Genomic DNA, 27,936 nt, shown 5'->3' with positions numbered 1-27,936 from the left:
CCAGAATTCCCAAATTTCCTCCAGGAGCGGAATGCAGAGAACGCCATCGAGGCTCTGAAGGAATACGAGCCCGAGATGGGCAAAGTTTACCGCAGTGACCGCAAGGCCGTGCAGAGGATCAAGGCCCGGGACCTGGTGCCGGGGGACATCGCTGAGGTGGCAGGTCAGGGGTCAAACAGGGGTCACGGGGTCACCCAGGGGTCACTCAGGGGTCACGGGGTCATTCAGGGGTCACACAGGGGTCATGGGATCACTCTGGGGTCACCCAGGGGTCACGGGGTCACTCAGGGGTCACCCAGGGGTCACGGGGTCAACCAGGGGTCATGGGGCCAACCAGGGGTCACCCAGGGGTCACGGGGTCACCGAGAGGTCACGGGATCACTCAGGGGTCACACAGGGGTCAGCCAGGGGTCACAGGGTCATTCAGAGGTCACGGGGTCATCCTGAGGTCATTGGGACATTGAGGACACCAGGGGTCATTGAGAGGCCATGGGGTCATTCCGGGGTCACACAGGGGTCACACAGGGGTCATGGGGTCTTTCAGGGGTCACTGGGACATTGGTGTCACTCAGGGGTCACTCAGGGGTCAGTCAGGGGTCACCGAGAGGTCACGGGGTCACTCAGGGGTCACCCAGGGGTCACGGGGTCATTGAGAGGTCATGGGGTCACTCAGGGGTCACCCAGGGGTCACTCAGGAGTCACGAGGTTACCGAGAGGTCACGGGGTCACTCAGGGGTCACCCAGGGGTCATGGGGTCACTGGGGCCATCCAGGGCTCACCCAGGGGTCACTGAGAGGTCATGGGGTCATCCTGGGGTCACTGGGACATTGGGGTCACACAGGGGTCACACAGGGGTCACGGGGTCACCGAGAGGTCACGGGGTCACTCAGGGGTCACAGGGTCAGCCAGGGGTCACTCAGGGGTCACGGGGTCATCCTGAGGTCATTGGGACATTGAGGACACCCAGGGGTCACTGAGAGGTCATGGGGTCATCCTGGGGTCACTGGGACATTGGTGTCACTCAGGGGTCACTCAGGGGTCACTCAAGGGTCACTGAGAGATCACGGGGTCACTCAGGGGTCATCCAGGGGTCATGGGGTCATCCTGAGGTCAGGGGGACACTCAGGGGTCACTCAGGGGTCACGGGGTCATTCAGAGGTCACGGGGTCACTCAGGGGTCACACAGGGGTCACGAGGTCATTGAGAGGTCACGGGGTCATTCAGGGGTCACTCAGGGGTCACTCAGGGGTCACCAAGAGGTCACGGGGTCATTCAGGGGTCACAGGGTCATCCAGGGGTCACTCAGGGGTCACTGTGGTCACCCAGGGGTCATTGAGAGGTCACGGGGTCATCCTGAGGTCATGGGGTCACTCTGAGGTCATGGGGTCAGCCAGGGGTCACTCAGGGGTCACTCAGTGGATACTGAGAGGTCACAGGGTCATTGAGAGGTCATGGGGTCAGCCAGGGGTCACTCAGGGGTCACTGGGGTCACCCAGAGGTCACAGGGTCACCCAGGGATCATTGAGAGGTCACGGGGTCATCCTGGGGTCATGGGGTCAGCCAGGGGTCACCCAGGGGTCTCTCAGGGGTCACTCAGGGGTCATGGGGTCATTCAGGGGTCACTCAGGGGTCACCCAGGGGTCACGGGGATAGCCAGGGGTCACTGAGAGGTCATGGGGTCACTCAGGGGTCACTCAGGGGTCACTCAGGGGTCATTCAGGGGTCACCAAGAGGTCACGGGGTCATCCTGGGGTCACGGGGTCACTCAGGGGACAAAGAGTGACCCCAGTGACCCCTCCAATCCCCTCCCAGTCCCTCCCAGTTCCCTCCCAGTTCCCTCCCAGTCCCTCCCAGTTGACCCCAGTCCATCCCAGTCCATCCCAGTTCACCCCAGTCCATCCCAGTCCCCTCCCAGTCCCCTCCCAGTCCCTCCCAGTTCCATCCCAGTCCATCCCAGTCCATCCCAGTCCCCTCCCAGTCCATCCCAGTCCATCCCAGTTCACCCCAGTCCATCCCAGTCCATCCCAGTCCCCTTCCAGTTCCATCCCAGTCCATCCCAGTTTGTCCCAGTTCGTCCCAGTCCCTCCCAGTCCCCATTTAACTCCATCCCAGTCCCTCCCAGTTCCCTCCCAGTTCCATCCCAGTTTGTCCCAGTCCATCCCAGTCCCCGTTTAACCCCTCCCAGTCCCTCCCAGTCCCTCCCAGTCCCTCCCAGTCCATCCCAGTCCCCGTTTAACCCCTCCCAGTCCCTCCCAGTCCCTCCCAGTCCATCCCAGTCCCCATTTAACTCCATCCCAGTTCCCTCCCAGTCCATCCCAGTTCACCCCAGTCCATCCCAGTTCCCTCCCAGTCCCTCCCAGTCCATCCCAGTTCACCCCAGTCCATCCCAGTCCCCGTTTAACCCCTCCCAGTTCCCTCCCAGTCCCTCCCAGTCCATCCGAGTCCATCCGAGTCCATCCCAGTCCCTCCCAGTCCATCCCAGTCCATCCCAGTCCCTCCCAGTCCCTCCCAGTCCCTCCCAGTGACCCCCGCTGTGTCCCCAGTTGGGGACAAGGTCCCGGCCGACATCCGGATCATCTCCATCAAATCCACCACGCTGCGGGTGGACCAGTCCATCCTTACTGGTACGAACTGGGACGGACTGGGAGGGGTGAAACGGGGACTGGGAGGGACTGGGAGGGACTGGGAGGGAACTGGGAGGGAACTGGGATGGACTGGGAGGGACTGGGAGGGACTGGGAGGGACTGGGAGGGAACTGGGATGGACTGGGATGGACTGGGAGGGAACTGGGATGGACTGGGAGGGACTGGGAGGGAACTGGGATGGACTGGGAGGGACTGGGAGGGGACTGGGATGGACTGGGATGAACTGGGAGGGACTGGGATGGACTGGGAGGGAACTGGGATGGACTGGGAGGGACTGGGAGGAACTGGGATAAACTGGGATGGACTGGGATGGACTGGAGTCAACTGGGATGAACTGGGAGGGAACTGGGAGGGGTTAAACGGGGACTGGGATGGACTGGGAGGGAACTGGGATGGACTGGGATGGACTGGGAGGGAACTGGGATGGACTGGGAGGGGTTAAACGGGAACTGGGATAAACTGGGATGGACTGGGAGGAACTGGGATGGACTGGGAGGGGTTAAACGGGGACTGGGAGGGACTGGGATAAACTGGGATGGAACTGGGAGGGACTGGGAGGGAACTGGGGGTCCATACCAGTCTGTACTGGTCCATACCGGTTTATACTGGTCCATACTGGTTCAAACTGGTCCATACCGGTTCAAACTGGTCCATACTGGTCTGTACTGGTTTATACTGGTCTATACCAGTTCAAACTGGTCCATACTGGTCTGTACTGGTGCAGGGGAGTCGGTGTCGGTGATCAAGCACACGGAGCCGGTGCCCGACCCCCGGGCGGTCAACCAGGACAAGAAGAACATGCTCTTCTCGGTCAGTGACGTCATCGGTGACGTCATCAATGGGTGTGACGTCATCACTTTCACCTGTCCTGTGTCTGTGTCTCACCTGTGTGACGTCATCAATGTCCCATCTGTGTGACGTCATCGGTGTCTCACCTGTCAGTGGCAGGACGTGCTCTTCTCGGTCAGTGACGTCATCGGTGACGTCATCGGTGACATCATCGATGGGTGAAGTCATCAGTGTGTGTGTGTGTGTGACGTCATCGGTGTCTCACCTGTCCTGTGTCTCACCTGTGTGACGTCATCAGTGTCACCTGTCCTGGAAAATCCCAATTTTCCCCGATTTTTTTCAACCAATTTTTTCCCCCAAATTCCCAATTTTTCCCCAATTTTCCCCCATTTTTTTTCCCAAAACCCCAAAATTTTTCCTCCCAAAAATTCCCAAATTTTCCAACAAATTTCCCCCAAAATCCCCAAAATTTTCCCCAAATTTTCCCTAAAAATTCCAAATTTTCCCTGAATTTTCCCCCAAAAATTCCAAATTTTTCCCCCAAATTTTCCCCAAATTTTCCCAATTTTTCCCCAAATTTTCCCTTAAAATCCCAAATTTTCCCCCAATTTTTTCCCCAATTTTACCCCAATTTTTCCCCAAATTTTCCCTAAAAATTCCAAATTTTTCCCCAAATTTTCCCCCAAATTGTCCCTAAAAATCCCAATTTCCCCCCAAATTTTCCCCCAAAAATCCCAATTTTTACCCCAAAAATCCCCAAAAAATTTTCCCTAAAAATCCCAATTTTTCCCCAAATTTTCCCTAAAAACTCCAAAAGTTTCCCCAAATTTTCCCCCAAATTTTCCCCAATTTTCCCCAAAATTGCCCCCCAAAACCCCCAAAAATTCCCAAATTTTCCCCAAATCCCCAAATTTCCCCCAAATTTTTCCCAATTTTTGCCCCAATTTCCCCCCAAATTTTCCCCCAAAAATCCCCAAATTTTTTCTGAATTTTTACCCCAAAAATCCCCAAAAAATTTTCCATAAAAATCCCAATTTTCCCCCAAATTTTCCCCCAATTTTCCCCCAAATTTTCCCCCAAAAATTCCCCAAATTTTCCCCCCAAAATTCCCCAAATTTTCCCCAAAATTCCCAAACTTTCCTCCCCAAAATCCCAAATTTTTCCCCAAATTTTCCCTAAAAATTCCAAGTTTTTCCCAAATTTTTCCCCCAAAATTCCCTAAATTTTCCCTAAAAATTCCAAATTTTTCCCCAAATTTTCCCTAAAAATTCCAAATTTTTCCCCAAATTTCCCCCCAAAAATTCCAAATTTTCCCCTCAAAAATCCCCAAAATTCCCAAAATTTTTCCCCCCAAAAATTCCAAATTTTCCCCCAAAATTCTCCAAATTTTCTCCAAAAATTCCAAAATTTTCCCCAAATTTTCCCCAAATTTTTTCCCCAAATTTCCCCCAAAAATCCCAAATTTTCCCCAAATTTTCCCCCAAAAATCCCAATTTTTACCCCAAAAAATTTTCCCTAAAAATTCAAATTTTCCACAATTTTCCCCCAATTTTTTCCCAAATTTTCCCCAAATTTTCCCCAAAATTTCCCCCCAAAACCCCCAAACATTCCCAAATTTTCCCCCCAAAAATCCCCATTTTCCCCCCCATTTTTTTCCTCCTCCTCCTCTTCCTCAGGGCACCAACATCGGCGCCGGCAAAGCCGTGGGCATCGTGGTGGCCACCGGCGTCAACACCGAGATCGGCAAAATCCGCGACGAGATGGCGGCCACCGAGCAGGACAAGACCCCCCTGCAGCAGAAGCTGGACGAGTTCGGGGAGCAGCTGTCCAAGGTCATCTCCTTGATCTGCGTGGCCGTCTGGGCCATCAACATCGGCCACTTCAACGACCCCGTCCACGGCGGCTCCTGGATCCGTGGGGCCATCTACTACTTCAAGATCGCCGTGGCGCTGGCGGTGGCGGCCATTCCTGAGGGTATCTAAGGAGGGTTTGACGTGGTTATGGGGTTTGGAGAAGGTTTGGGGTGGTTTGGAGAAGGTTTGGGGTGGTTTGGAGAAGTTTTGAGATGGTTTGGAGAAGGTTATGGAGTTTTGGAGAAGATCCGTGGTCATTTATGGACCATTCATGGAGTTTCGGAGAAAGTTGGAGGTGGTTATGGGGTTTGGAGAACGTTTGGGGTGGTTTGGAGAAGGTTCGGAGAAGATTGGAGGTGGTTACGGGGTTTTGGAGACCATTCGTGGTCAGTTATGGAGGTTTGGAGACCATTCATGGTCACTTATGGGGTTTTGGAGAACATCCGTGGTCATTTATGGACCATTCATGGTCAGTTATGGAGTCTGGAGAAGGTTCCAGGTGGTTTGGAGAAGGTTTGAGATGGTTTGGAGAAGGTTGGAGGTGCTTATGGAGCTTTGGAGACCATTCATGGTCACTTTTGGACCACCCGTGGTCACTTATGGACCATCCGTGGTCATTTATGGACCATTCATGGTCAGTTATGGGGTTTTGGAGACCATCCATGGTCACTTTTGGACCATTCGTGGTCACTTATGGACCATCCGTGGTCATTTATGGACCATTCATGGTCATTCTGGAGCTCTTGGAGACCACCCATGGTCACCTATGGACCACCCACGGTCCCTCATCAACTCCTGTCCACCCTCCAACCATCCCTGCCCATCTCCTGACCTTCAAACCTCACCCGTGGTCAACTGGAGATCTCCAGATGACCACCAGAACCTTCTGATGACCACCAGAAGCTTCTGGTGACCACCCTGGTGACCTCCTCAGGTCTCCCCGCCGTCATCACCACCTGCCTGGCCCTGGGCACTCGGCGCATGGCCAAGAAGAACGCGATTGTCCGCAGCCTGCCCTCGGTGGAGACCTTGGGCTGCACCTCGGTCATCTGCTCCGACAAGACCGGGACCTTGACCACCAACCAGATGTCCGTCTGCAAGGTGGGACCTTCTGGAAAGTCCAGGGGTTGTCCATGGAGGAGATCCAGAAGTTCATGGAGGAACCAAAAATGGCCATGGAGAAACCAAAATGTCCATGGAGAATCCAAAATGTCCATGGAGAACCTCAGAAGTTCTTCTGAGGAACCCAAAATGTCCATGGAGAAACCAAATTGTCCATGGAGAACCCAAAAAGGTCCATGGAGAAACCAAAATGTCCATGGAGAACCCAAAAAGGTCCATGGAGAAACCAAAATGTCCATGCAGAACCTCAGAAGTTCTTCTGAGGAACCCAAAATTTCCATGGAGAACCTCAGAAGTTCTTCTGGAGAACCCAAAGTTCCTCCAGGAACCTCCAAAGTTCTTCTGGAGACTCCAAAATGTCCATGGAGAACCTCAGAAGTTCTTCTGAGGAACCCAAAATGTCCATGGAGAACTTCAGAAGTTCTTCTGAGGAACCCAAATTTCATGGAGAACCTCAAAGTTCCTCCAGGAACCTCAGAAGTTCTTCTGGAGACCCCCAAATGTCCATGGAGAACCCAAAGTGTCCATGGAGAACCTCCAAAATCCCATGGAGAACCCAAAGTTCCTCCAGGAACTTCAGAAGTTCTTCTGGAGACCCCAAAATGTCCATGGAGAACCTCAGAAGTTCTTCTGGAGACCCCAAAATTTCATGGAGAACCCAAAGTTCCTCCAGGAACCTCAGAAGTTCTTCTGGAGACCCCAAAATTTCCATGGAGAACCCAAAGTTCCTCCAGGAACCTCCCGTGTCCTCCAAGGTCCTCAAATGTCCCCGTTTGTCCCCAGATGTTCATCATGGACAAGGTGGAGGGCGACGTCTGCTCCCTCAACGAGTTCTCCATCACCGGCTCCACCTACGCCCCAGAAGGAGAAGTGTGAGTTGGAGATGTCCTCAAGTGGCACCTCAGAGGTCCTCAAAGTCCACCCCAAGGTCTCCAGACCCTCAAAAGCTTCTTGAAGGTCCTCAGGACCTTCTTGGAGGTTCTCAAGACCTTCTGGGAGGTTCTCAGGACCTTCTCAAAGGTCCTCAAAACCTTCTCAGGGGTCCTCAAAACCTTCTCAGAGGTTCTCAAGACCTTCTGGGAGGTCCTCAAGACCTTCTTGAAGGTCCTCAAAACCTTCTCAGAGGTCCTCAAAACCTTCTTGAAGGTTCTCAAGACCTTCTTGAACATCCTCAAAACCTTCTCAGAGGTCCTCAGGACCTTCTGAGATCCTCAAAAGCTTCTCAGAGGTTCTCAAAGCCTTCTCAGAGGTCCTCAAAACCTTCTTGAAGATCCTCAAGACCTTCTCGGAGGTTCTCAGGACCTTCTCGAAGGTCCTCAAAACCTTCTCAGAGGTCCTCAGGACCTTCTGAGATCCTCAAAACCTTCTCAAAGGTTCTCAAAGCCTTCTCAGAGGTCCTCAGGACCTTCTGAGGTTCTCAAGACCTTCTGGGAGGTCCTCAAGACCTTCTTGAAGGTCCTCAAAGCCTTCTCAGAGGTTCTCAAAACCTTCTTGGAGGTTCTCAAGACCTTCTGAGGTCCTCAAAACCTTCTCAGAAGTCCTCAAAACCTTCTTGAAGGTCCTCAAAACCTTCTCAGAGGTCCTCAAGACCTTCTCAAATTCCACCAGAAGCTCCCCAAATTCCACCCGACCTCCCCTTGACCCCCGATGACCTCGAGGTCTTCTCCATCCCCTCTTTGACCACCACGTCCACCTGGATGTCTTCTCCAGGTTGAAGCAGGACAGGCCGGTCAAGGCTGGTCAATACGATGGTCTGGTGGAGCTGGCCACCATCTGCGCCCTCTGCAACGACTCCTCGCTGGACTACAACGAGGTGACCATGGAGGGCCACCAGGGTGGCCTTGGACCTGGCTGGTGGGACCTCAGGGGGGGTGGGACCTCAGGGGGGGTGGTGGGACCTCATTTTGGTGGTGGGACCTCAAATTTGGTTGAGCAACCTCAAGTTTGGGTGGTGGGACCTCAAATTTGGTGGAAGAACTTCAGGATTGGGTGGTGGGACCTCATTGTGGATGGTGGGACCTCAGGTTTGGGTGGTGGGACCTCAGATTTGGTGGAGGAACTTCAGGTTTGGGTGGTGGGACCTCACTGGGGGTGGTGGGACCCCAAATTTGGTGGAGGAACTTCAGGTTTGGGTGGTGGGACCTCAGTGGGGGTGGTGGGACCTTGGTTTGGGTGGTGGGACCTCATTGGAGGTGGTGGGACCTCAAATTTGGTGGTGGGACCTCACTGGGGGTGGTGGGACCTCAGATTTGGTGGAGGAACCTCAAGTTTGGGTGGTGGGACCTCACTGGGGGTGGTGGGATCTCAGATTTGGTAAAGAAACTTCAGGTTTGGGTGGTGGGACCTCAGGGGGGGTGGTGGGACCTTGGTTTGGGTGGTGGGACCTCAAATTTGGTGGTGGGACCTCACTGGGGGTGGTGGGACCTCAGATTCGGTAAAGGAACCTCAGGTTTGGGTGGTGGGACCTCAAGTTTGGGTGGTGGGACCTCACTGGGGGTGGTGGGACCTCGAATTTGGTGGAGGAACTTCAGGTTTGGGTGGTGGGACCTCAGGTTTGGTGGAAGAACTTCAGGTTTGGGTGGTGGGACCTCATTGTGGGTGGTGGGACCCCGAATTTGGTGGAGGAACCTCAAGTTTGGGTGGTGGGACCTCATTTGGGGATGGTGGGACCTCAACCTGAGAACTTCAGATCTCCTGTGACCTCTCCCCGTTCCTCCGTGACCTCCAAACCCCCCCCCGAGCTGGGTTGTCCCCACCTTGGTGGTGACCTGGAGATGTCTCCATCCAAAGTCCAAAGGTGTCTACGAGAAGGTCGGGGAGGCCACCGAGACGGCCTTGACCTGCCTGGTGGAGAAGATGAACGTCTTCAACACCGACGTCAGGAGCCTCTCCAAGGTGGAACGCGCCAACGCCTGCAACGCCGTGAGTGTCACCTGGGCCACCACCCTGGGACATCTCCTGGAGAAGGTCCTGGTGGCACCTGGGCTTTGGAGGTCTCCGTGGTTTGGTGTCACGTGGAGAATGGAGAAGTTGTGGGTGATGGGTGGGGTGGGGGTTGGTGGAGATGGAGAAGTTCCTTCAGGAAGCTCCAAGGTTTCCATGGAGAACCCAAAGTTTCTTCTGGAGGACCTAAAATTTCTTCTGGAGAACCCAAAATTTCCATGGAGAACCCGAAGTTCCTCCAGGAACCTCCAAGATCTCCATGGAGAACCCAAAGTTCCTTCAGGAACCTCCAAAATTTCTTCTGGAGACCCCAAAATTTCCATGGTGGACCCAAAGTTCCTCCAGGAACCTCTAAGATCTCCATGGAGAACCCAAAGTTCCTTCAGGAACCTCCAAGATCTCCATGGAGAACCCAAAGTTCTTCCAGGAACCTCCAAGGTCTCCATGGAGAACCCAAAATTTAAATTTCTTCTGGAGGACCCAAAATTTCTTCTGGAGAACCCAAAGTTTCCATGGAGGACCCAAAGTTCCTCCAGGAACCTCCAAGGTTTTCATGGAGAACCCAAAGTTCCTTCAGGAACCTCCAAAATTTCCATGGAGGACCCAAAACTTCTTCTGGAGAACCCAAAGTTCCTCCAGGAACCTTCAAAATTTCCATGGAGAACCCGAAGTTCCTCCAGGAACCTCCAAGATCTCCATGGAGAACCCAAAATTCCTCCAGGAACCTTCAAAATTTCTTCTGGAGACCCCAAAATTTCCATGGTGGACCCAAAGTTCTTCCAGGAACCTTCAAAATTTTTATGGAGAACCCAAAGTTCCTCCAGGAACCTCCAAGATCTCCATGGAGAACCCAAAACTTCTTCTGGAGAACCCAAAGTTCCTCCAGGAATCTCTAAAATTTCATGGAGACCCTAAAATTTCCATGGAGAACCCAAAGTTCCTCCAGGAACCTTCAAAATTTCCATGGAGAACCTGAAGTTCCTCCAGGAACCTCCAAGATCTCCATGGAGAACCCAAAGTTCCTTCAGGAACCTCCAAGATCTCCATGGAGAACCCAAAACTTCTTCTGGAGGACCCAAAGTTCCTCCAGGAACCTCCAAAATTTCTTCTGGAGACCCCAAAATTTCCATGGAGGACCCAAAGTTCCTCCAGGAACCTCCAAAACTTCTTCTGGAGGACCTAGAATTTCTTCTGGAGAACCCAAAGTTCCTCCAGGAACTTCCAAGATCTCCATGGAGAACCCAAAAGTTCTTCTGAAGATCCCAAAACTTCTTCTGGAGGACCCAAAATTTCCATGGTGGACCCAAAGTTCCTCCAGGAACCTCCAAGATCTCCATGGAGACCCCAAAACTTCTTCTGGAGAACCCCAAAACTTCTTCTGGAGACCCCAGGCCATGATTGTCCCCTGTCCCACCTGTCCCAGGTGATCAAGCAGCTGATGAAGAAGGAGTTCACGCTGGAGTTCTCCAGGGACAGGAAGTCCATGTCGGTCTTCTGCTCCCCGGCCAAGGCCTCCAGAGCGGCCGTGGGCAACAAGATGTTCGTCAAGGTGAGGTCACCTGGGTGGTGTCATCCGTGTCCCACCACTTCCAGACCAGGTCCCACCACCCCAGACCTTCTCAAACCTTGGTCCCACCACCCCAAACCTTCTCAAACCTTGGTTCCACCACCCCAGACCTTCTCAAACCTTGGTTCCCACCACCCCAAACTTGGTTCCCACCACCCCAAATTTGGTTCCCACCACCCCAAACCTTCTCAAACCTTGGTCCCACCATCCCAGACCTTCTCAAACCTTGGTTCCCACCACCCCAAATTTGGTCCCCACCACCCCAAACCTTCTCAAACCCAGGTCCCACCACTCTGAACCTTCTCAAAGTTGGGTCCCACCACCCCAGACCTTCTCAAACCTGGTCCCACCACCCCAAACTTGGTTCCCACCACCCCAGACCTTCTCAAAGTTGGGTCCCACCACCCCAGACCTTCTCAAATCTGGGTTCCACCACTCTGGACCTTCTCAAACCCAGGTCCCACCACTCCAAATTTGGTCCCCACCACCCCAGACCTTCTCAAACCTTGGTCCCACCACTCTGGACCTTCTCAAACCCAGGTTCCACCACCCAAAATTTGGTCCCCACCACCCCAAACCTTCTCAAACCTCCTTCCCACCACCCCACCAAGATGTCCCCAAACTTCTCCACCTTCTCCTGTCCACCCCAGGGTGCCCCCGAGGGCGTCATCGACCGCTGCAACTACGTCCGTGTGGGGACCACCAGGGTTCCTCTGACCCCGGCGGTGAAGGAGAAGATCCAGAGCGTCATCAAGGAGTGGGGGACGGGCAGGGACACCTTGCGCTGCCTGGCCTTGGCCACCAGGGACACCCCACCCAAGAAGGAGGAGATGGTCCTGGAGGACTCCTCCAAGTTCTCCGAGTATGAGGTGGGTGGGCCACCGGGTGGTCCTTGAGGGTGGTGGGATCTCCTTGGGGGTGGTGGGACCTCGATTTTGGGTGGTGGGACCTTGGTTTGGGTGGTGGGACCTCATTGGGGGTGGTGGGACCTCAAATTTGGTGGAGGAACTTCAGGTTTGTGTGGTGGGACCTCATTTTTGGGTGGTGGGACCTCATTGTGGATGGTGAGACCTCATTGGAGGTGGTGGGACCTCAAATTTGGTGGAGGAACTTCAGGTTTGGGTGGTGGGACCTCACTGTGGGTGGTGGGATCTCATTGGGGGTGGTGGGACCTCATTGGAGGTGGTGGGACCTCAAATTTGGTGGAGGAACCTCAGGTTTGGGTGGTGGGACCTCATTGGAGGTGGTGGGACCTCATTGGGGGTGGTGGGACCTCAGGTTTGGGTGGTGGGACCTCAAATTTGGTGGAGGAACCTCAGGTTTGGGTGGTGGGACCTCATTTTTGGATGATGTGACCTCAATTAGAGGGTTTGGGATTTTTGAGAGAGGTTCCTGGTCCTTCATGACCTCCAAACCTCATCTCATGGAGGTTCCTGGTCCTTCATGACCTCCAAACCCCATCTCTGGAGGTTCCTGGTCCACCACCATCTCCAAACCTCCATTTTTGGAGGTTCCTGGTCCTTCACCATCTCCAAACCCCATCTCATGGAGGTTCCTGGTCCATCATCACCTCCAAACCCCATCTCATGGAGGTTCCTGGTCCACCACCATCTCCAAACCCCATCTCATGGAGGTTCCTGGTCCACCACCATCTCCAAACCCCATCTCATGGAGGTTCCTGGTCCACCACCACCTCCAAACCTCCATTTTTGGAGGTTCCTGGTCCACCACCATCTCCAAACCCCAAATTTTTGGGTTCCTGGTCCATCATCACCTCCAAACCCCATCTCATGGAGGTTCTTGGTCCACCACGACCTCCAAACCCCATCTCATGGAGGTTCCTGGTCCTTCACCACCTCCAAACCTCCATTTTTGGAGGTTCCTGGTCCATCATCACCTCCAAACCCCAATTTTTGGAGGTTCCTGGTCCACCACCACCACCAAACCCCATCTCATGGACCTTCCACCTCCAACCTTCTCCTGTCCAGACCGACCTGACCTTCGTGGGCTGCGTGGGGATGTTGGACCCACCACGCAAGGAGGTCATGGGCTCCATCCGCCTGTGCCGCGACGCCGGCACCCCCATCTCATGGAGGTTCCTGGTCCACCACCACCTCCAGACCTCCATTTTTGGAGGTTCCTGGTCCATCATCACCTCCAAACCCCATCCCATGGAGGTTCCTGGTCCACCACCACCTCCAAACCTCCAAATTTTTGGGTTCCTTCTCCACCACCACTTCCAAACCTCCATTTTTGATCTCCAAACCTCATCTCATGGAGGTTCCTGGTCCTTCATGACCTCCAAACCCCATCTCTGGAGGTTCCTGGTCCACCACCATCTCCAAACCTCCATTTTTGATCTCCAAACCTCATCTCATGGAGGTTCCTGGTCCACCACCATCTCCAAACCTCAATTTATGGAGGTTCCTGGTCCTTCATGACCACAAAACCTCCAAATTTTTGGGTTCCTGGTCCACCACCACCACCAAACCCCATCTCATGGAGGTTCCTGGTCCTTCATGACCTCCAAACCCCATCTCATGGAGGTTCCTTCTCCATCACCACCTCCAAACCCCATCTCATGGAGGTTCCTGCTCCACCACCATCTCCAAACCCCATCTCATGGAGGTTCCTGGTCCACCACCATCTCCAAACCTCCATTTCTGATCTCCAAACCTCATCTCATGGAGGTTCCTGGTCCACCACGACCTCCAAACCCCATCTCATGGAGGTTCCTGGTCCACCACAACCTCCAAACCTCCATTTTTGGAGGTTCCTGGTCCATCATCACCTCCAAACCCCATCTCATGGAGGTTCTTGGTCCTTCACCATCTCCAAACCTCCATTTTTGGAGGTTCCAGATCTTCTGTGACCTCCAAACCTCCATTTTTGGAGGTTCCTTGACCTCCAAACCTCCATTTTTGGAGGTTCCTGCTCCACCACCATCTCCAAACCCCATCTCATGGACCTTCCACCTCCAACCTTCTCCTGTCCAGACCGACCTGACCTTCGTGGGCTGCGTGGGGATGTTGGACCCACCACGCAAGGAGGTCATGGGCTCCATCCGCCTGTGCCGCGACGCCGGCATCCGCGTCATCATGATCACCGGGGACAACAAGGGCACGGCCATCGCCATCTGCCGCCGCATCGGCATCTTCGGTGAAGATGAGGAGGTCACCGGCCGCGCCTACACCGGCCGCGAGTTCGATGACCTCCCGTTGTCCGAGCAGCGAGAAGCTTGCAGGAGAGCCTGCTGCTTCGCCCGGGTGGAGCCCACCCACAAGTCCAAGATCGTGGAGTTCCTGCAGTCCTTCGACGAGATCACGGCCATGGTGAGGAGATGGAGGTGGTTATGGAGGTCCACCATGAAGTTATGGGGGTTGGAGGGTGGGTGGAGGTAATTTTGGAGGTCTACCATGGGTTTGAGGGTCAAAAGATCTTTGTGGGCATGGTTTTGGAGGTCCACCATGGGTTTGAGAAGGTTTGAGGGTCAAAAGATCTTGATGGACATGATTTTGGAGGTCCACCATGAAGTTATGGGGGTTGGAGGATCAAAAGATCTTGATAGACATGGTTTTGGAGGTCCATCATGAAGTTATGGGGGTTGGAGGGTTGGTGGAGGTGGTTTTGGAGGTCCACCATGAAGTTATGGGGGTTGGAGGGTTGGTGGAGGTGGTTTTCGAGGTCTACCATAAAGTTATGGGGGTTTGAGAGGGTTTGAGGGTGGGTGGAGGTGGTTTTGGAGGTCTACCATGGGTTTGAGGATCAAAAGATCTTGATGGACGTCGTTTTGGAGGTCCACCATGAAGTTATGGGGGTTGGAGGGTGGGTGGAGGTGGTTTTGGAGGTCTACCATGAAGTTATGGGGGTTTGGGAGTCAGAAGATCTTGATTGACGTCGTTTTGGAGGTCCACCATAGGTTTGAGTGGGTTTGGGGGTTGGTGGAGGTGGTTTTGGAGGTCCACCATGAAGTTATGGGGGTTTGGGGGTTGGTGGAGGTGGTTTTGGAGTCCCACCACCAACCCAACCCCATTTCTGACCCTTCCAAACGTGGTTTTTGAGTTCCCACCAACTTTTAACGTAGTTATGGAGTCCCACCACCAAACAACCCCATTTCCCACACTTCTGACTCAACTTTTGAAGTCCCACCACCACCTTCTAACGTAGTTATGGAGTCCCACCACCAATTCCACGTCACTTTGAGGTTCCACCACCAACTTTTAACGTAGTTATGGAGTCCCACCACCAAACTAACCCTGTTCCTGATGCCTCCAAAGGTGGTTTTTGAGTTCCCACCAACTTTTGACGTAGTTATGGAGTCCCACCACCAATTACACGTCACTTTGAGGTTCCACCACCACCTTCTAACGTAGTTATGGAGTCCCACCACCAAACGAACCCATTTCCCACCCTTCCCACCTCACTTCTGAAGTCCCACCACCAACCCCGAGATCTTCTCCGTGTCCCCTCAGACCGGCGACGGCGTCAACGACGCGCCGGCGCTGAAGAAGGCGGAGATCGGCATCGCCATGGGCTCGGGGACCGCGGTGGCCAAGACGGCCTCGGAGATGGTCCTGGCCGATGACAACTTCTCCACCATCGTGGCGGCGGTGGAGGAGGGCAGGGCCATCTACAACAACATGAAGCAGTTCATCCGTTACCTCATCTCCTCCAACGTGGGCGAGGTGGTCTGGTGAGCGACCAGTTTGGACCAGTAGAAACCAGTAGAAACCAGTTTGGACCAGTTTGGACCAGTAGAAACCAGTAGAAACCAATTTGGATGGGTTTGGACTGGTTTGGACCAGTTTGGACCAGTTTGTGCCAGTTCCCATCCCGGTCCATCCCAGTTTATCCCAGTTCCCCTCCCAGTTCATCCCAGTTTATTCCAGTCCCTCCCAGTTCCCTCCCAGTCCCCTCCCAGTCCCTCCCAGTTTGTCCCAGTTCCCCTCCCAGTCCCTCCCAGTCCATCCCAGTCCCCATTTAATCCCTCCCAATTCCCTCCCAGTTTACCCAGTTCCCCTCCCAGTTCATCCCAGTTCCTCCCAGTCCCTCCCAGTTCCCTCCCAGTTCATCCCACTCCATCCCAGTTTACCCCAGTCCTCGTTTAACCCCTCCCAGTTTACACAGTTCCCCTCCCAGTCCCCTCCCAGTCCCTCCCAGTTTGTCCCAGTCCAAACCAGTCCATCCCAGTCCCCATTTAACCTCTCTCAGTCCATCCCAGTTCCCTCCCAGTCCCTCCCAGTTTACCCAGTTCCCCTCCCAGTCCCTCCCAGTTCCTCCCAGTCCATCCCAGTCCATCCCAGTCCATCCCAATTCCCTCCCAGTTCCCTCCCAGTCCATCCCAGTTTACCCCAGTCCCTCCCAGTCCCCGTTTAACCCCTCCCAGTCCCTCCCAGTTTACCCAGTTACCCTCCCAGTCACTCCCAGTCCATCCCAGTTTGTCCCAGTCCACCCCAAACCCCTCCCAGTCCATCCCAGTGCCCCCTTTAACCCCTCCCAGTCCATCCCAGTCCCTCCCAGTTTACCCAGTTCCCCTCCCAGTCCATCCCAGTTTCCCCATTTAATCCCTCCCAGTCCCTCCCAGTTCCCTCCCAGTCCATCCCAGTTCCTCCCAATTCCCTCCCAGTCCCTCCCAGTTTACCCAGTTCCCCTCCCAGTCCCTCCCAGTCCATCCCAGTCCCCTCCCAGTCCCCATTTAATTCCTCCCAGTCCATCCCAGTTTATCCCAGTCCCTCCCAGTTCCCTCCCAGTCCGTGTTTAACCCCTCACCGTCCCTCCCAGTCCATCCCAGTCCATCCCAGTTCCCTCCCAGTCCCCTCCCAGTCCATCCCAGTCCATCCCAGTCCCCGTTTAACCCCTCCCAGTCCCTCCCAGTTCCCTCCCAGTCCATCCCAGTTCCTCCCAGTTCCCTCCCAGTCCCTCCCAGTTTACCCAGTTCCCCTCCCAGTCCCTCCCAGCCCCTCCCAGTTCCCTCCCAGTCCCTCCCAGTCCATCCCAGTTCATCCCAGTCCCTCCCAGTCCCTCCCAGTCCATCCCAGTTTACCCAGTTCCCCTCCCAGTCCCTCCCAGTCCATCCCAGTTCCCCTCCCAGTCCATCCCAGTTTGTCCCAGTTCCCCTCCCAGTCCCTCCCAGTCCCTCCCAGTTCCCTCCCAGTCCCTCCCAGTCCATCCCAGTTCATCCCAGTTCCTCCCAGTCCCTCCCAGTCCATCCCAGTTTACCCAGTTCCCCTCCCAGTCCCTCCCAGTTCCCTCCCAGTTCCCTCCCAGTCCCTCCCAGTCCATCCCAGTCCCTCCCAGTTTACCCAGTTCCCCTCCCAGTCACTCCCAGTCCATCCCAGTTTGTCCCAGTCCACCCCAAACCCCTCCCAGTCCATCCCAGTGCCCCCTTTAACCCCTTCCAGTCCCTCCCAGTCCCTCCCAGTCCCTCCCAGTTTACCCAGTTCCATCCCAGTCCATCCCAGTCCCTCCCAATTCCCTCCCAGTCCATCCCAGTCCCTCCCAGTTTACCCAGTTCCCCTCCCAGTCCCCATTTAACCCCTTCCAGTTCCCTCCCAGTCCATCCCAGTTTACCCAGTTCCCCTCCCAGTCCCTCCCAGTCCATCCCAGTCCCTCCCAGTTGACCCAGTTCCCCTCCCCCAGCATTTTCCTGACGGCCGCCCTGGGCCTTCCCGAGGCTCTGATCCCGGTGCAGCTGCTCTGGGTCAACCTGGTCACCGATGGTCTCCCGGCCACCGCCCTGGGCTTCAACCCCCCGGACCTGGACATCATGGACAAGCCACCGCGCAGCCCCAAGGAGCCGCTGATCTCGGGGTGGCTCTTCTTCCGCTACCTGGCCATCGGTGGTGAGATGGACATCTGGGGACATCTGGGAGGGGTGGGACAGGGGTGGTGGTGGAGGTGGTTTCTTGAGGAACCTTCAGGAACCACCTTGAGATCCAAAAAAACCCCGAAAAACCACATGGAGATATCAAAAAAACATCTGGAGATACCAAAAAACCACCTGGAGAGCCCAAAAGAATCATTTTGAGGTCTCCTCGTGGAGGAGGTTCCTTGAGGAACCTTCAGGAACCAGGTGGAGATCACAAAGAATCCAAAAAACCACCTGGAGATACAAAAAAACCCCACCTGGAGGTCCCTGTGGAGAAGGTTCCTTGAGGAACCTTCAAAGAACCACCTGGAGAACCCACAAAACCACCCTGAGATCCAAAAAAACCCACCTGGAGATACCAAAGAATCCAAAAAAACATCTGGAGATACCAAAAAAGCTCTTTGAGATCTTCGTGTGGAGGAGGTTCCTTGAGGAACCTTCAGGAACCAGGTGGAGAGCCCAAAAAACCACCTGGAGATACCAAAAGAATCATTTTGAGGTCTCCTCGTGGAGGAGGTTCCTTGAGGAACCTTCAGGAACCACGTGGAGAGCCCAAAAAACCACATGGAGATACCAAAAAACCCGAAAAGAACCATGTGGAGATCCCAAAGAACCCAAAAAACCACCTGGAGATATCAAAAAACCACCTGGAGATACCAAAAACCCACCTGGAGGTCCTTGTGGAGGTGGTTTTTTTGAGGGATCTTCTGGGAAGGAGGTGGAGATATCAAAAAAACATCTGGAGGTTCAAAAAAACCCAGCTGGAGATCCCTGTGGAGGAGGTTCCTTGAGGAACCTCCAGAAAACCACCTGGAGATACCAAAAAATCAACCTGAGATGACCCCGTGGAGAAGGTTCCTTGAGGAACCTTCAGGAACCACGTGGAGAGCCCAAAAAAACACCTGGAGATCCAAAAAACCCCCCAAAAAACCCATGTGGAGATCCCAAAGAACCCAAAAAACCACCTGGAGATACCAAAAAAACATCTGGAGATCCAAAAAAACTCACCTGGAGGTCCTTGTGGAGGAGGTTTCCTGAGGAACCTTCAGAAAAGTATCTGGAGATACCAAAAGAACCCAAAAAACCACCTGGAGATCCCAAAAAACATCTGGAGATCAAAAAAAATCACTTTGAGATCTTTTTGTGGAGGAGGTTCCTTGAGGAACCTTCAGGAACCACGTGGAGAGCCCAAAAAACCACGTGGAGATCCCAAAAAAACCCACCTGGAGATCCCAAAGAATCCAAAAAACCACCTGGAGATACAAAAAAACCCACCTGGAGGTCCCTGTGGAGGAGGTTCCTTGAGGAACCTTCAAAAAACCACCTGGAGATACCAAAAAAACCACCTGGAGATCCCACAAAACCACCTGGAGATCCAAAAAACCCCACCTGGAGATCCCTGTGGAGGAGGTTCCTCGAGGAACCTTCAGAAAACCACCTGGAGATACCAAAGAACCACCTGGAGAACCCACAAAACCACCTGGAGGTCCAAAAAACCCCACCTGGAGATCCCTGTGGAGGAGGTTCCTCGAGGAACCTCCAAAAACCACCAGGAGATCCAAAAGAACCCAAAAAACCACCTGGAGACCCCAAAAAAAGCCCCCAAAACCACCTGGAGACCCCCAAGGTGGCCCCTTGGAGACCTCCAGGTTGTCCCCAGGTTGTCCCCAGGTTGTCCCCAGGTTGTCCCCAACCTCCTCCCCACCCACCCACCCGGTTGTCCCCTCCCAGGTTACGTCGGGGCCGCCACGGTGGGAGCGGCCGCCTGGTGGTTCCTCTTCGCCGAGGATGGACCCAACGTCAGCTACCACCAGCTGGTGAGTCCCAAAGTGTCCTCCAGGTGTCCTCAAGGTGTCCTCAGAGTGTCCTCCAGGTGTCCTCGAGGTGTCCTCAGGTGTCCTCGAGGTGTCCTCGAGGTGTCCTCAGGTGTCCCCAAGCTCTGGTGACCCCAGGATGTCCCTGAGATGTCCCTGAGATGTCCCCAAGATGTCCCCAAGATGTTCCTTAGATGTTCTTGAGATGTTCCCTAGATGTTCCTGAGGTGTCCCCGAGGTGTCCCCAAGCCCTGGTGACCCCGGAATGTTCCTGAGATGTCCCTGAGATGTCCCTGAGATGTTCCTGAGATGTTCCCGAGGTGTCCCCAAGCTCTGGTGACCCCGTGATGTCCCCGAGATGTTCCTGAGATGTTCCTGAGATGTTCCCTGAGATGTTCCCGAGGTGTCCCCAAGCCCTGGTGACCCTGAGATGTTCTTGAGATGTTCTTGAGATGTTCCCAGGATGTCCCCAAGCTCTGGTGACCCCAGGATGTCCCTGAGATGTTCCTGAGATGTCCCTGAGATGTTCCTGAGATGTTCCTGAGATGTCCCCGAGGTGTCCCCAAGCCCTGGTGACCCTGAGATGTTCCTGAGATGTCCCTGAGATGTCCCCAAGATGTTCCTGAGATGTTCCCGAGATGTTCTTGAGATGTTCCTGAGATGTTCCTGAGGTGTCCCCGAGGTGTCCCCGAGCCCTGGTGACCCCAGGATTTCCCTGAGATGTTCCTGAGATGTTTTTGAGATGTTCTTGAGATGTTCTCAGGATGTCCCCAAGCCCTGGTGACCCCGAGATGTCCTCGTGTCCCCCCAGACCCATTTCATGCAGTGCTCCGAGCACAACGTGGAGTTCGAGGGCCTGGACTGTGACATCTTCGAGTCCCCGGTGCCGATGACGATGGCGCTGTCGGTGCTGGTGACCATCGAGATGTGCAACGCCCTCAACAGGTGAGGAACGTGGTCATGGTCAGCTTGGTCATGGTCACCTTGGTCACCTTGGTCATCTTGGTCATGAAGGTCATCGTGGTCATTGTCATGGTCACCGTGGTCACCATGGTCATGGTCATCGTGGTGACCATCGAGATGTGCAACGCCCTCAACAGGTGAGGAACGTGGTCATGGTCAGCTTGGTCATGGTCATGATCATCGTGGTCTTCATGGTCACCTTGATCATTGTCATGGTGGTCACCATGGTCATGGTCATGTTGGTCATGGTCATCGTGGTCACCATGGTCACCTTGGTCATGGTCATGGTCATCTTGGTCATCTTGGTCACCTTGGTTACCTTGGTCATGGTCATGGTGGTCACCATGGTCATGGTCATGGTGGTCATGGTGGTCATGGTCATCTTGGTCATGGTCATCGTGGTCACCGTGGTCACCATGGTCATGGTCATCGTGGTGACCATCGAGATGTGCAACGCCCTCAACAGGTGAGGAACGTGGTCATGGTCAGCTTGGTCATGGTCATGATCATCGTGGTCTTCATGGTCACCTTGATCATTGTCATGGTGGTCACCATGGTCATGGTCATGTTGGTCATGGTCATCGTGGTCACCATGGTCACCTTGGTCATGGTCATGGTCATCTTGGTCATCTTGGTCACCTTGGTTACCTTGGTCATGGTCATGGTGGTCACCATGGTCATGGTCATGGTGGTCATGGTGGTCATGGTCATCTTGGTCATGGTCATCGTGGTCATCGTGGTCACCATGGTCATGGTCATGGTGGTGACCATCGAGATGTGCAACGCCCTCAACAGGTGAGGAACGTGGTCATGGTCAGCTTGGTCATGGTCACCTTGGTCACCTTGGTCATGGTCATGGTCACCATGGTCATTGTGGTCACCTTGGTTACGGTCACCATGGTCATGGTCATCGTGGTCATGGTGGTCACCATGGTCATGGTCATCGTGGTCATCTTGGTCGTGGTCACCATGGTCATGGTCACCTTGGTCATCGTGGTCACCCTGGTCATGGTCATCTTGGTCATCTTGGTCATCTCGGTCATGGTCACCTTGGTCATGGTCATCGTGGTCATGGTCATCGTGGTCATCTTGGTCACCTTGGTCATGGTCATGGTCATCGTGGTCATCATGGTCATGGTCACCTTGGTAACCTTGTTCATTGTCATGGTCATCATGGTCACCTTGGTCATGGTCATCTTGGTCATGGTCACCTTGGTCATCTTGGTCATGGTCATGGTCACCATGGTCACTTTGGTCATCTTGGTCACCATGGTCATGGTCATGGTCAGGTTGGTCACCATGGTCATGGTCATGGTCAGGTTGGTCACCATGGTCATGGTCATGGTGGTGACCATCGAGATGTGCAACGCCCTCAACAGGTGAGGAACGTGGTCATGGTCAGCTTGGTCATGGAGGTCATCGTGGTCATTGTCATGGTCACCGTGGTCATCTTGGTCATGGTCAGCTTGGTCATGGTCATTGTGGTCACCTTGGTCATCTTGGTCATGGTCATGGTCACCATGGTCACCTTGGTCATGGTCACCATGGTCATGGTCATCGTGGTCATCTTGGTCATGGTCACCATGGTCATGGTCATCTTGGTCACGGTCATTGTGGTGACCATTGAGATGTCCCCAATGTCCCCATGACCTCCTGGTGACCCCATGGTGACCTCCTGGTGACCCCACGGTGATCTTGGTGACCTCCTGGTGTCCCCGTGATGTCCCCAATGTCCCCATGACCTCCTGGTGACCCCATGGTGACCCCATGGTGACCTTGGTGACCTCCTGGTGTCCCCGTGATGTCCCCATGACCTCCTGGTGACCCCATGGTGACCCCATGGTGACCTCATGGTGACCTCCTGGTGACCTTCTGGTGTCCCCATGATGTCCCCATGACCCCATGGTGACCCTGGTGACCTCCTGGTGACCCCAATGTCCCTGATGTCCCCATGACCTCCTGGTGGCCCCATGGTGACCTCCTGGTGACCCCATGGTGACCTTGGTGACCTCCTGGTGTCCTCGTGATGTCCCCATGACCTCCTGGTGACCCCATGGTGACCACATGGTGACCTCCTGGTGACCTCATGGTGTCCCCAATGATCTCCTGGTGGCCCCATGGTGACCTTGATGTCCCCATTATGTCCCCATGATCTCCTGGTGACCCCATGGTGACCCTGGTGACCCCATGGTGACCTTGGTGACCTCCTGGTGGCCCCATGGTGACCTTGATGTCCTCGTGTTGTCCCCAGCCTGTCGGAGAACCAGTCGCTGGCCCGGATGCCACCATGGGTGAACATCTGGCTGATGGGCTCCATCTGCCTGTCCATGTCCCTGCACTTCGTCATCCTCTACATCGACCCCCTGCCCGTAAGGGGACACCGGGGACACCGGGGTGGCCTCGGGTGGTGGCCTTGGGGACATTGGGGACCTTGGTGTGGTGGTCATTGGGGTGGTGGTCATGGAGACCTTGGGGGTGGTGGCCTTGGGGACCTTGGGTTGGAGACCTTGGGGTGGTGGTCATGGGGACCTTGGGGTGGTGGTCATGGGGGTGGTGGCCATGGGGACATTGGGGTGGTGGCCTTGGGGTGGTGGTCATGGGGACCTTGGAGACCTTGGGGTGGTGGCCTTGGGGACCTTGGGGACCTTGGGGTGGTGGCCTTGGGGTGGTGACCATGGAGATGTTGGGTTGGTGGTCATTGGGTTGGTGGCCTTGGGGTGGTGGCCGTGGGGACCTTGGGGACCTTGGGGTGGTGGCCTTGGGGACCTTGGGGTGGTGGCCATGGAGATGTTGGGTTGGTGGCCTTGGTGTGGTGGCCTTAGGGACCTTGGGGACCTTGGGGTGGTGGCCTTGGGGACCTTGGGGACCTTGGGGTGGTGGCCTTTGGGACTTTGGGGTGGTGGTCATGGGGACCTTGGGGTGGTGGCCTTGGGGACCTTGGGGTGGTGGCCATGGGGACCTTGGGGTGGTGGCCTTGGGGACCTTGGGGTGGTGGCCTTGGGGACCTTGGAGGCCTTGGGGTGGTGGCCTTTTGGACTTTGGGGTGGTGGTCATGGGGACCTTGGGGACCTTGGGGTGGTGGTCATTGGGTTGGTGGTCACCAAGATGGCGACCACGACTCCGTTGACCTTGGGCCAAGTGACCGTTGGGTTCTGGTGGCCACAGTTGGGTTCTGGTGGCCACAGTTGGGTTCTGGTGGCCACAGCTGGGTTCTGGTGGCCACAGTCGGGTTCTGGTGGCCACAGTTGGGTTCTGGTGGCCACAGCTGGGTTCTGGTGGCCACGGGTGGGTTCTGATGGCCACGGGTGGGTTCTGATGGCCACAGTTGGGTTCTGGTGGCCACAGTTGGGTTCTGGTGGCCACAGTTCGGTTCTGATGACCACGGGTGGGCTCTGGTGGCCACAGTTGGGTTCTGGTGGCCACAGTTGGGTTCTGGTGGCCACAGCTGGGTTCTGGTGGCCACAGTTGGGCTTTGATGACCATGGTTGGACTCTGGTGGCCACAGTTGGGTTCTGGTGGCCACAGTTGGGCTCTGATGACCACAGTTGGACTCTGGTGGCCACAGTTGGGTTCTGGTGGCCACAGCTGAGTTCTGGTGGCCACAGCTGAGTTCTGGTGGCCACAATTGGGTTCTGACGACCACAGCTGAGTTCTGGTGGCCACGGGGGCGGCCGTGGTGGCCCCTGAGGAGGTCCCAGCCGCGTTCCTCGATGTCCCCAGATGATCTTCAAGCTGACGCCGCTGACGCTGACCCATTGGCTGATGGTCATCAAGATCTCCTTCCCGGTCATTCTTCTGGACGAGGCCCTCAAGTTCATCGCCAGGAACTACCTGGAGGGTGAGGGGTGGGGCTGGACCTCCCGGGTTGTCCTCTCCTGACCCCCCTCGGGGTCATCTCCACCGTCTGTGGTCACCTCCATGGTGTCCAGGTGACCTTGGTTATCCCCGTGTCCTCTCCATCATCTCCTGGTCACCTCCATGGTCCATGGTCACCTTCGTGGTCACCTCCATGGTCACCTCCTGTCCATTTCTTGTCCCCCTGACCATCTCCTGGTCACCTCCATGGTCACCTCCATGGTCCATGGTCACCTCCTGGTCACCTCCATGGTCCCCTCCTGTCCATCCCGTCCCCCTGACCATCTCCTGGTCATCTCCATGGTCTCCTCCATGGTCCATGGTCATCTCCATGGTCACCTCTTTCCATTCTCTGTCCCCCTGACCATCTCCTGGTCACCTCCATGGTCACCTCCATGGTCCATGGTCATCTCCATGGTCACCTCTGTCCACCCCCTGTCCCCCTGACCATCTCCTGGTCACCTCCATGGTCCATGGTCATCTCCATGGTCACCTCCATGGTCACCTCCTGTCCATCCCTTGTCCCCCTGACCATCTCCTGGTCACCTCCATGGTCACCTCCATGGTCCATGGTCCCCTCCATGGTCACCTCCATGGTCCCCTCCATGGTCATCTCCAAGGTCCATGGTCATCTCCGTGGTCACCTCTGTCCATCCCTTGTCCCCTTGACCATCTCCATGGTCACCTCCATGGTCTCCTCCTGTCCCCTCCTGTCCCCTGCCCGTGTCCATGTCCCCTCCATGGCCACCTCCATGGTCCATGGTCCCCTCCATGGTCATCTCCTGTCCCCTCCTGTCCTCCTGACCATCTCCATGTCCCCTCCATGGTCCCCTCCATGGTCCCCTCCTGTCACCTCCTGTCCCCTCCTGTCCTCCTGCCCCTGTCCATGTCCCCTCCATGGTCCCCTCCATGGTCACCTCCTGGTCACCTCCTGTCCCCTCCATGGTCCCCTCCATGGTCACTTCCATGGTCCATGGTCACCTCCATGGTCATCTCCTGTCCCCTCCTGTCCCCTCCTGTCACCTCAGGTCCTCCTGACCATGTCCATGTCCCCTCCATGGTCACCTCCATGGTCCATGGCCACCTCCATGGTCACCTCCATGGTCCATGGTCACTTCCATGGTCATCTCCTGTCCCCTCCTGTCCCCTCCTGTCACCTCAGGTCCTCCTGACCATGTCCATGTCCCCTCCATGGTCATCTCCACGGTCCATGGTCACCTCCTGACCATCTCCTGGTCACCTCCATGTCCCCTCCATGTCCCCTCCATGTCCCCTCCATGGTCACCTCCATGGTCATCTCCTGTCCCCTCCTGTCCCCTGCCCGTGTCCATGTCCCCTCCCCCCTCTCATCTTCATCTTCTCATCTCCAGCGTGACCCCGCCCGGCCCCGGCACCGCCTACAGGTACCCAGGGGACACCTGAGAGTGTCACCATTGTCACCTGTGTCACCTGTGTCACCTGTGTCACCTCAGTGTCACCCCATTGTCACCTGAGTGTCACCTCATGGTCACCTGTGTCACCTCAGTGTCACCTGTGTCACCCCAATGTCACCTCAGTGCCACCTGTGTCACCTGTGTCACCTCATGGTCACCTCATGGTCACCTGTGTCACCTTAGTGTCACCTGTGTCACCAGTGTCACCGATGTCACCCCAATGTCACCTGAGTGTCACCTGTGTCACCTCAGTGTCACCTCATTGTCACCTGTGTCACCTGAGTGTCACCGATGTCACCCCAGTGTCACCTCAGTGTCGCCTGTGTCACCTGAGTGTCACCGATGTCATCTCAATGTCACCTCAGTGTCACCTCAGTGTCACCCCAGTGTCACCTGAGTGTCACCTGAGTGTCACCTGTGTCACCTGTCACCTCAGCGTCACCCCAATGTCACCTGTGTCACCTGAGTGTCACCTGTGTCACCCCAGTGTCACCTGAGTGTCACCTGTGTCACCTGAGTGTCACCTGAATGTCACCTCAGTGTCACCTGAGTGTCACCTGTGTCACCTGAGTGTCACCTCATGGTCACCAGTGTCACCCCAGTGTCACCTCAGTGTCACCTCAGTGTCACCTCATTGTCACCTGACTGTCACCGATGTCACCTCAATGTCACCTCAGTGTCACCGATGTCACCCCAGTGTCACCTCAGTGTCACCTCAGTGTCACCTCAGTGTCACCTCATTGTCACCTCAGTGTCATCTGTGTCACCTCAATGTCACCTCAATGTCACCTGTGTCACCTCAGTGTCACCTGAGTGTCACCGATGTCACCCCAGTGTCACCTGAGTGTCACCTGAGTGTCACCTCATTGTCACCTGTGTCACCTCACTGTCACCTGTGTGTGTCACCTGTCACCTCAGTGTCACCTGAGTGTCACCTCACTGTCACCTGTGTGTGTCACCTGTCACCTGAGTGTCACCTGTGTTACCTCACTGTCACCTGAGTGTCACCGATGTCACTTCAATGTCACCCCATTGTCACCTGTGTCACCCCAGTGTCACCTCAGTGTCACCTGTGTCACCTGTCACCTCAGCGTCACCCCAATGTCACCTGTGTCACCTGAGTGTCACCTGTGTCACCTGAGTGTCACCTGAATGTCACCTCAGTGTCACCTGAGTGTCACCTGTGTCACCTGAGTGTCACCTCATGGTCACCAGTGTCACCCCAGTGTCACCTCAGTGTCACCTCAGTGTCACCTCAGTGTCACCTCAGTGTCACCTCATTGTCACCTGACTGTCACCGATGTCACCTCAATGTCACCTGAATGTCACCTGTGTCACCTCATTGTCACCTGTGTCACCCTGTGGTCACCTGTGGTCACCTGTGGTCCCCTGTCCCTGTCCCCATCCCCTGTCCCCCCCCCCCCCCCAGGTGACACCGCTGTGGGGGAGGGGCGGGATGGAGTTGGGGGGGTGGGGGAGGGGTGGGGGGGTGGTGGGGGAGGGGAAATGACGTCACCCTCCAATGACGTCACCGCGATGACATCACCGTGACGTCACCTCCGTCTCCCCTCCCCCCCACAGTGGACGAGGCCACCCGGAAGCACCGGAAGTGACGCGGGGGAGGGGTCGGACCCGCCCCCTCCCCCACCACCCCCCAGGACAATCCCGCCCCTCCCCCCAACCCCCCCCCTCCCCCCCCTTTCATCTCCCCTCCCCCACCCCAAGGGGGGGGGAGGGGACCCGGTGGGGGGAGGGGTTTTGGGGGGTCGCCCCCTGCAGTGGGGCCCCCCCCCAAACCCCTCCCCCACCCCCCCCAACACCCCTCCCCCACCCCCCCCAAACCCGCCCCTCCCCCACCCCCCCCCCGGCGTCGCTTATTTATTGCCAATAAAGGGAATCGCCCCTCCCCCACCCCCTCCCCGCCCCTCCCCCACTCCCGGAATTCGGCTCTGGGTGGTTTTTTTTTAGGGTTGGGGGAGGGGAGGGGGCGTGGGGGGGGGTGGGGGAGGGGAGGGGAGACCTCCCAGACCTCAAAAACACCTCAAATCTCCCCAAAAATCCCCACCCTGAGAACCCCCCCCGAG

At 55.6% G+C, this 27,936-nt stretch overlaps 1 protein-coding gene and 7 long non-coding RNA genes across 16 annotated transcripts; 2 read left to right on the top strand and 6 right to left on the bottom strand.

Moving 5' to 3' along the window:
• Positions 1–27,562, top strand: ATP2A1 (ATPase sarcoplasmic/endoplasmic reticulum Ca2+ transporting 1). Its single transcript, XM_058860850.1, has 19 exons — positions 1–163; positions 2,544–2,624; positions 3,370–3,455; positions 5,111–5,408; positions 6,222–6,388; positions 7,193–7,281; positions 8,120–8,222; positions 9,200–9,331; positions 10,776–10,901; positions 11,570–11,788; positions 13,916–14,251; positions 15,392–15,612; positions 17,559–17,761; positions 19,519–19,604; positions 20,413–20,546; positions 22,816–22,933; positions 24,285–24,402; positions 25,790–25,822; positions 27,434–27,562. Exons 1-18 carry the CDS (start codon positions 76–78, stop codon positions 25,792–25,794), a joined length of 2,610 nt encoding a protein of 869 aa, XP_058716833.1. The 5' UTR covers positions 1–75; the 3' UTR covers positions 25,795–25,822; positions 27,434–27,562.
• LOC131590653 (uncharacterized) lies at positions 12,347–12,899 on the bottom strand. Its single transcript, XR_009280187.1, has 2 exons — positions 12,694–12,899; positions 12,347–12,653 (listed from the first exon to the last, which is right to left on the bottom strand). It is a non-coding gene; the product is annotated as an uncharacterized LOC131590653 (long non-coding RNA).
• On the bottom strand, positions 12,973–13,433 carry LOC131590656 (uncharacterized). 2 transcript variants are annotated; one of them, XR_009280190.1, is made up of 4 exons: positions 13,370–13,433; positions 13,288–13,328; positions 13,075–13,164; positions 12,973–13,033 (listed from the first exon to the last, which is right to left on the bottom strand). It is a non-coding gene; the product is annotated as an uncharacterized LOC131590656 (long non-coding RNA). The 2 variants fall into 2 exon arrangements; XR_009280191.1 differs by having other exon boundaries at positions 13,010–13,123.
• Positions 17,926–19,504, bottom strand: LOC131590642 (uncharacterized). The gene is made up of 4 exons (XR_009280174.1): positions 19,041–19,504; positions 18,753–18,844; positions 18,147–18,689; positions 17,926–18,115 (listed from the first exon to the last, which is right to left on the bottom strand). It is a non-coding gene; the product is annotated as an uncharacterized LOC131590642 (long non-coding RNA).
• LOC131590654 (uncharacterized) lies at positions 18,385–18,986 on the top strand. Its single transcript, XR_009280188.1, has 3 exons — positions 18,385–18,461; positions 18,729–18,816; positions 18,940–18,986. It is a non-coding gene; the product is annotated as an uncharacterized LOC131590654 (long non-coding RNA).
• Positions 21,636–22,302, bottom strand: LOC131590657 (uncharacterized). The gene is made up of 3 exons (XR_009280192.1): positions 22,186–22,302; positions 22,093–22,131; positions 21,636–21,652 (listed from the first exon to the last, which is right to left on the bottom strand). It is a non-coding gene; the product is annotated as an uncharacterized LOC131590657 (long non-coding RNA).
• Positions 22,720–23,515, bottom strand: LOC131590658 (uncharacterized). The gene is made up of 3 exons (XR_009280193.1): positions 23,501–23,515; positions 22,791–22,963; positions 22,720–22,759 (listed from the first exon to the last, which is right to left on the bottom strand). It is a non-coding gene; the product is annotated as an uncharacterized LOC131590658 (long non-coding RNA).
• LOC131590641 (uncharacterized) lies at positions 24,409–26,925 on the bottom strand. Of its 8 annotated transcripts, XR_009280172.1 has the most exons (6): positions 26,295–26,925; positions 25,485–25,859; positions 25,337–25,369; positions 24,759–25,167; positions 24,623–24,676; positions 24,409–24,538 (listed from the first exon to the last, which is right to left on the bottom strand). It is a non-coding gene; the product is annotated as an uncharacterized LOC131590641 (long non-coding RNA). The 8 variants fall into 8 exon arrangements; XR_009280169.1 differs by having other exon boundaries at positions 24,759–25,859; positions 26,295–26,418; positions 26,483–26,925; XR_009280170.1 differs by having other exon boundaries at positions 24,759–25,859; positions 26,295–26,429; positions 26,505–26,925.
• Positions 27,563–27,936: the final 374 nt, after the last annotated feature.

Source organism: Poecile atricapillus, chromosome 34 (genome assembly GCF_030490865.1).
Source record: "Poecile atricapillus isolate bPoeAtr1 chromosome 34, bPoeAtr1.hap1, whole genome shotgun sequence".
In the NCBI taxonomy this organism is placed as follows: Eukaryota; Metazoa; Chordata; class Aves; order Passeriformes; family Paridae; genus Poecile; species Poecile atricapillus.
Note: the sequence above shows the minus strand (reverse complement) of the source record. Positions and strands in the feature narration are given on the sequence as shown.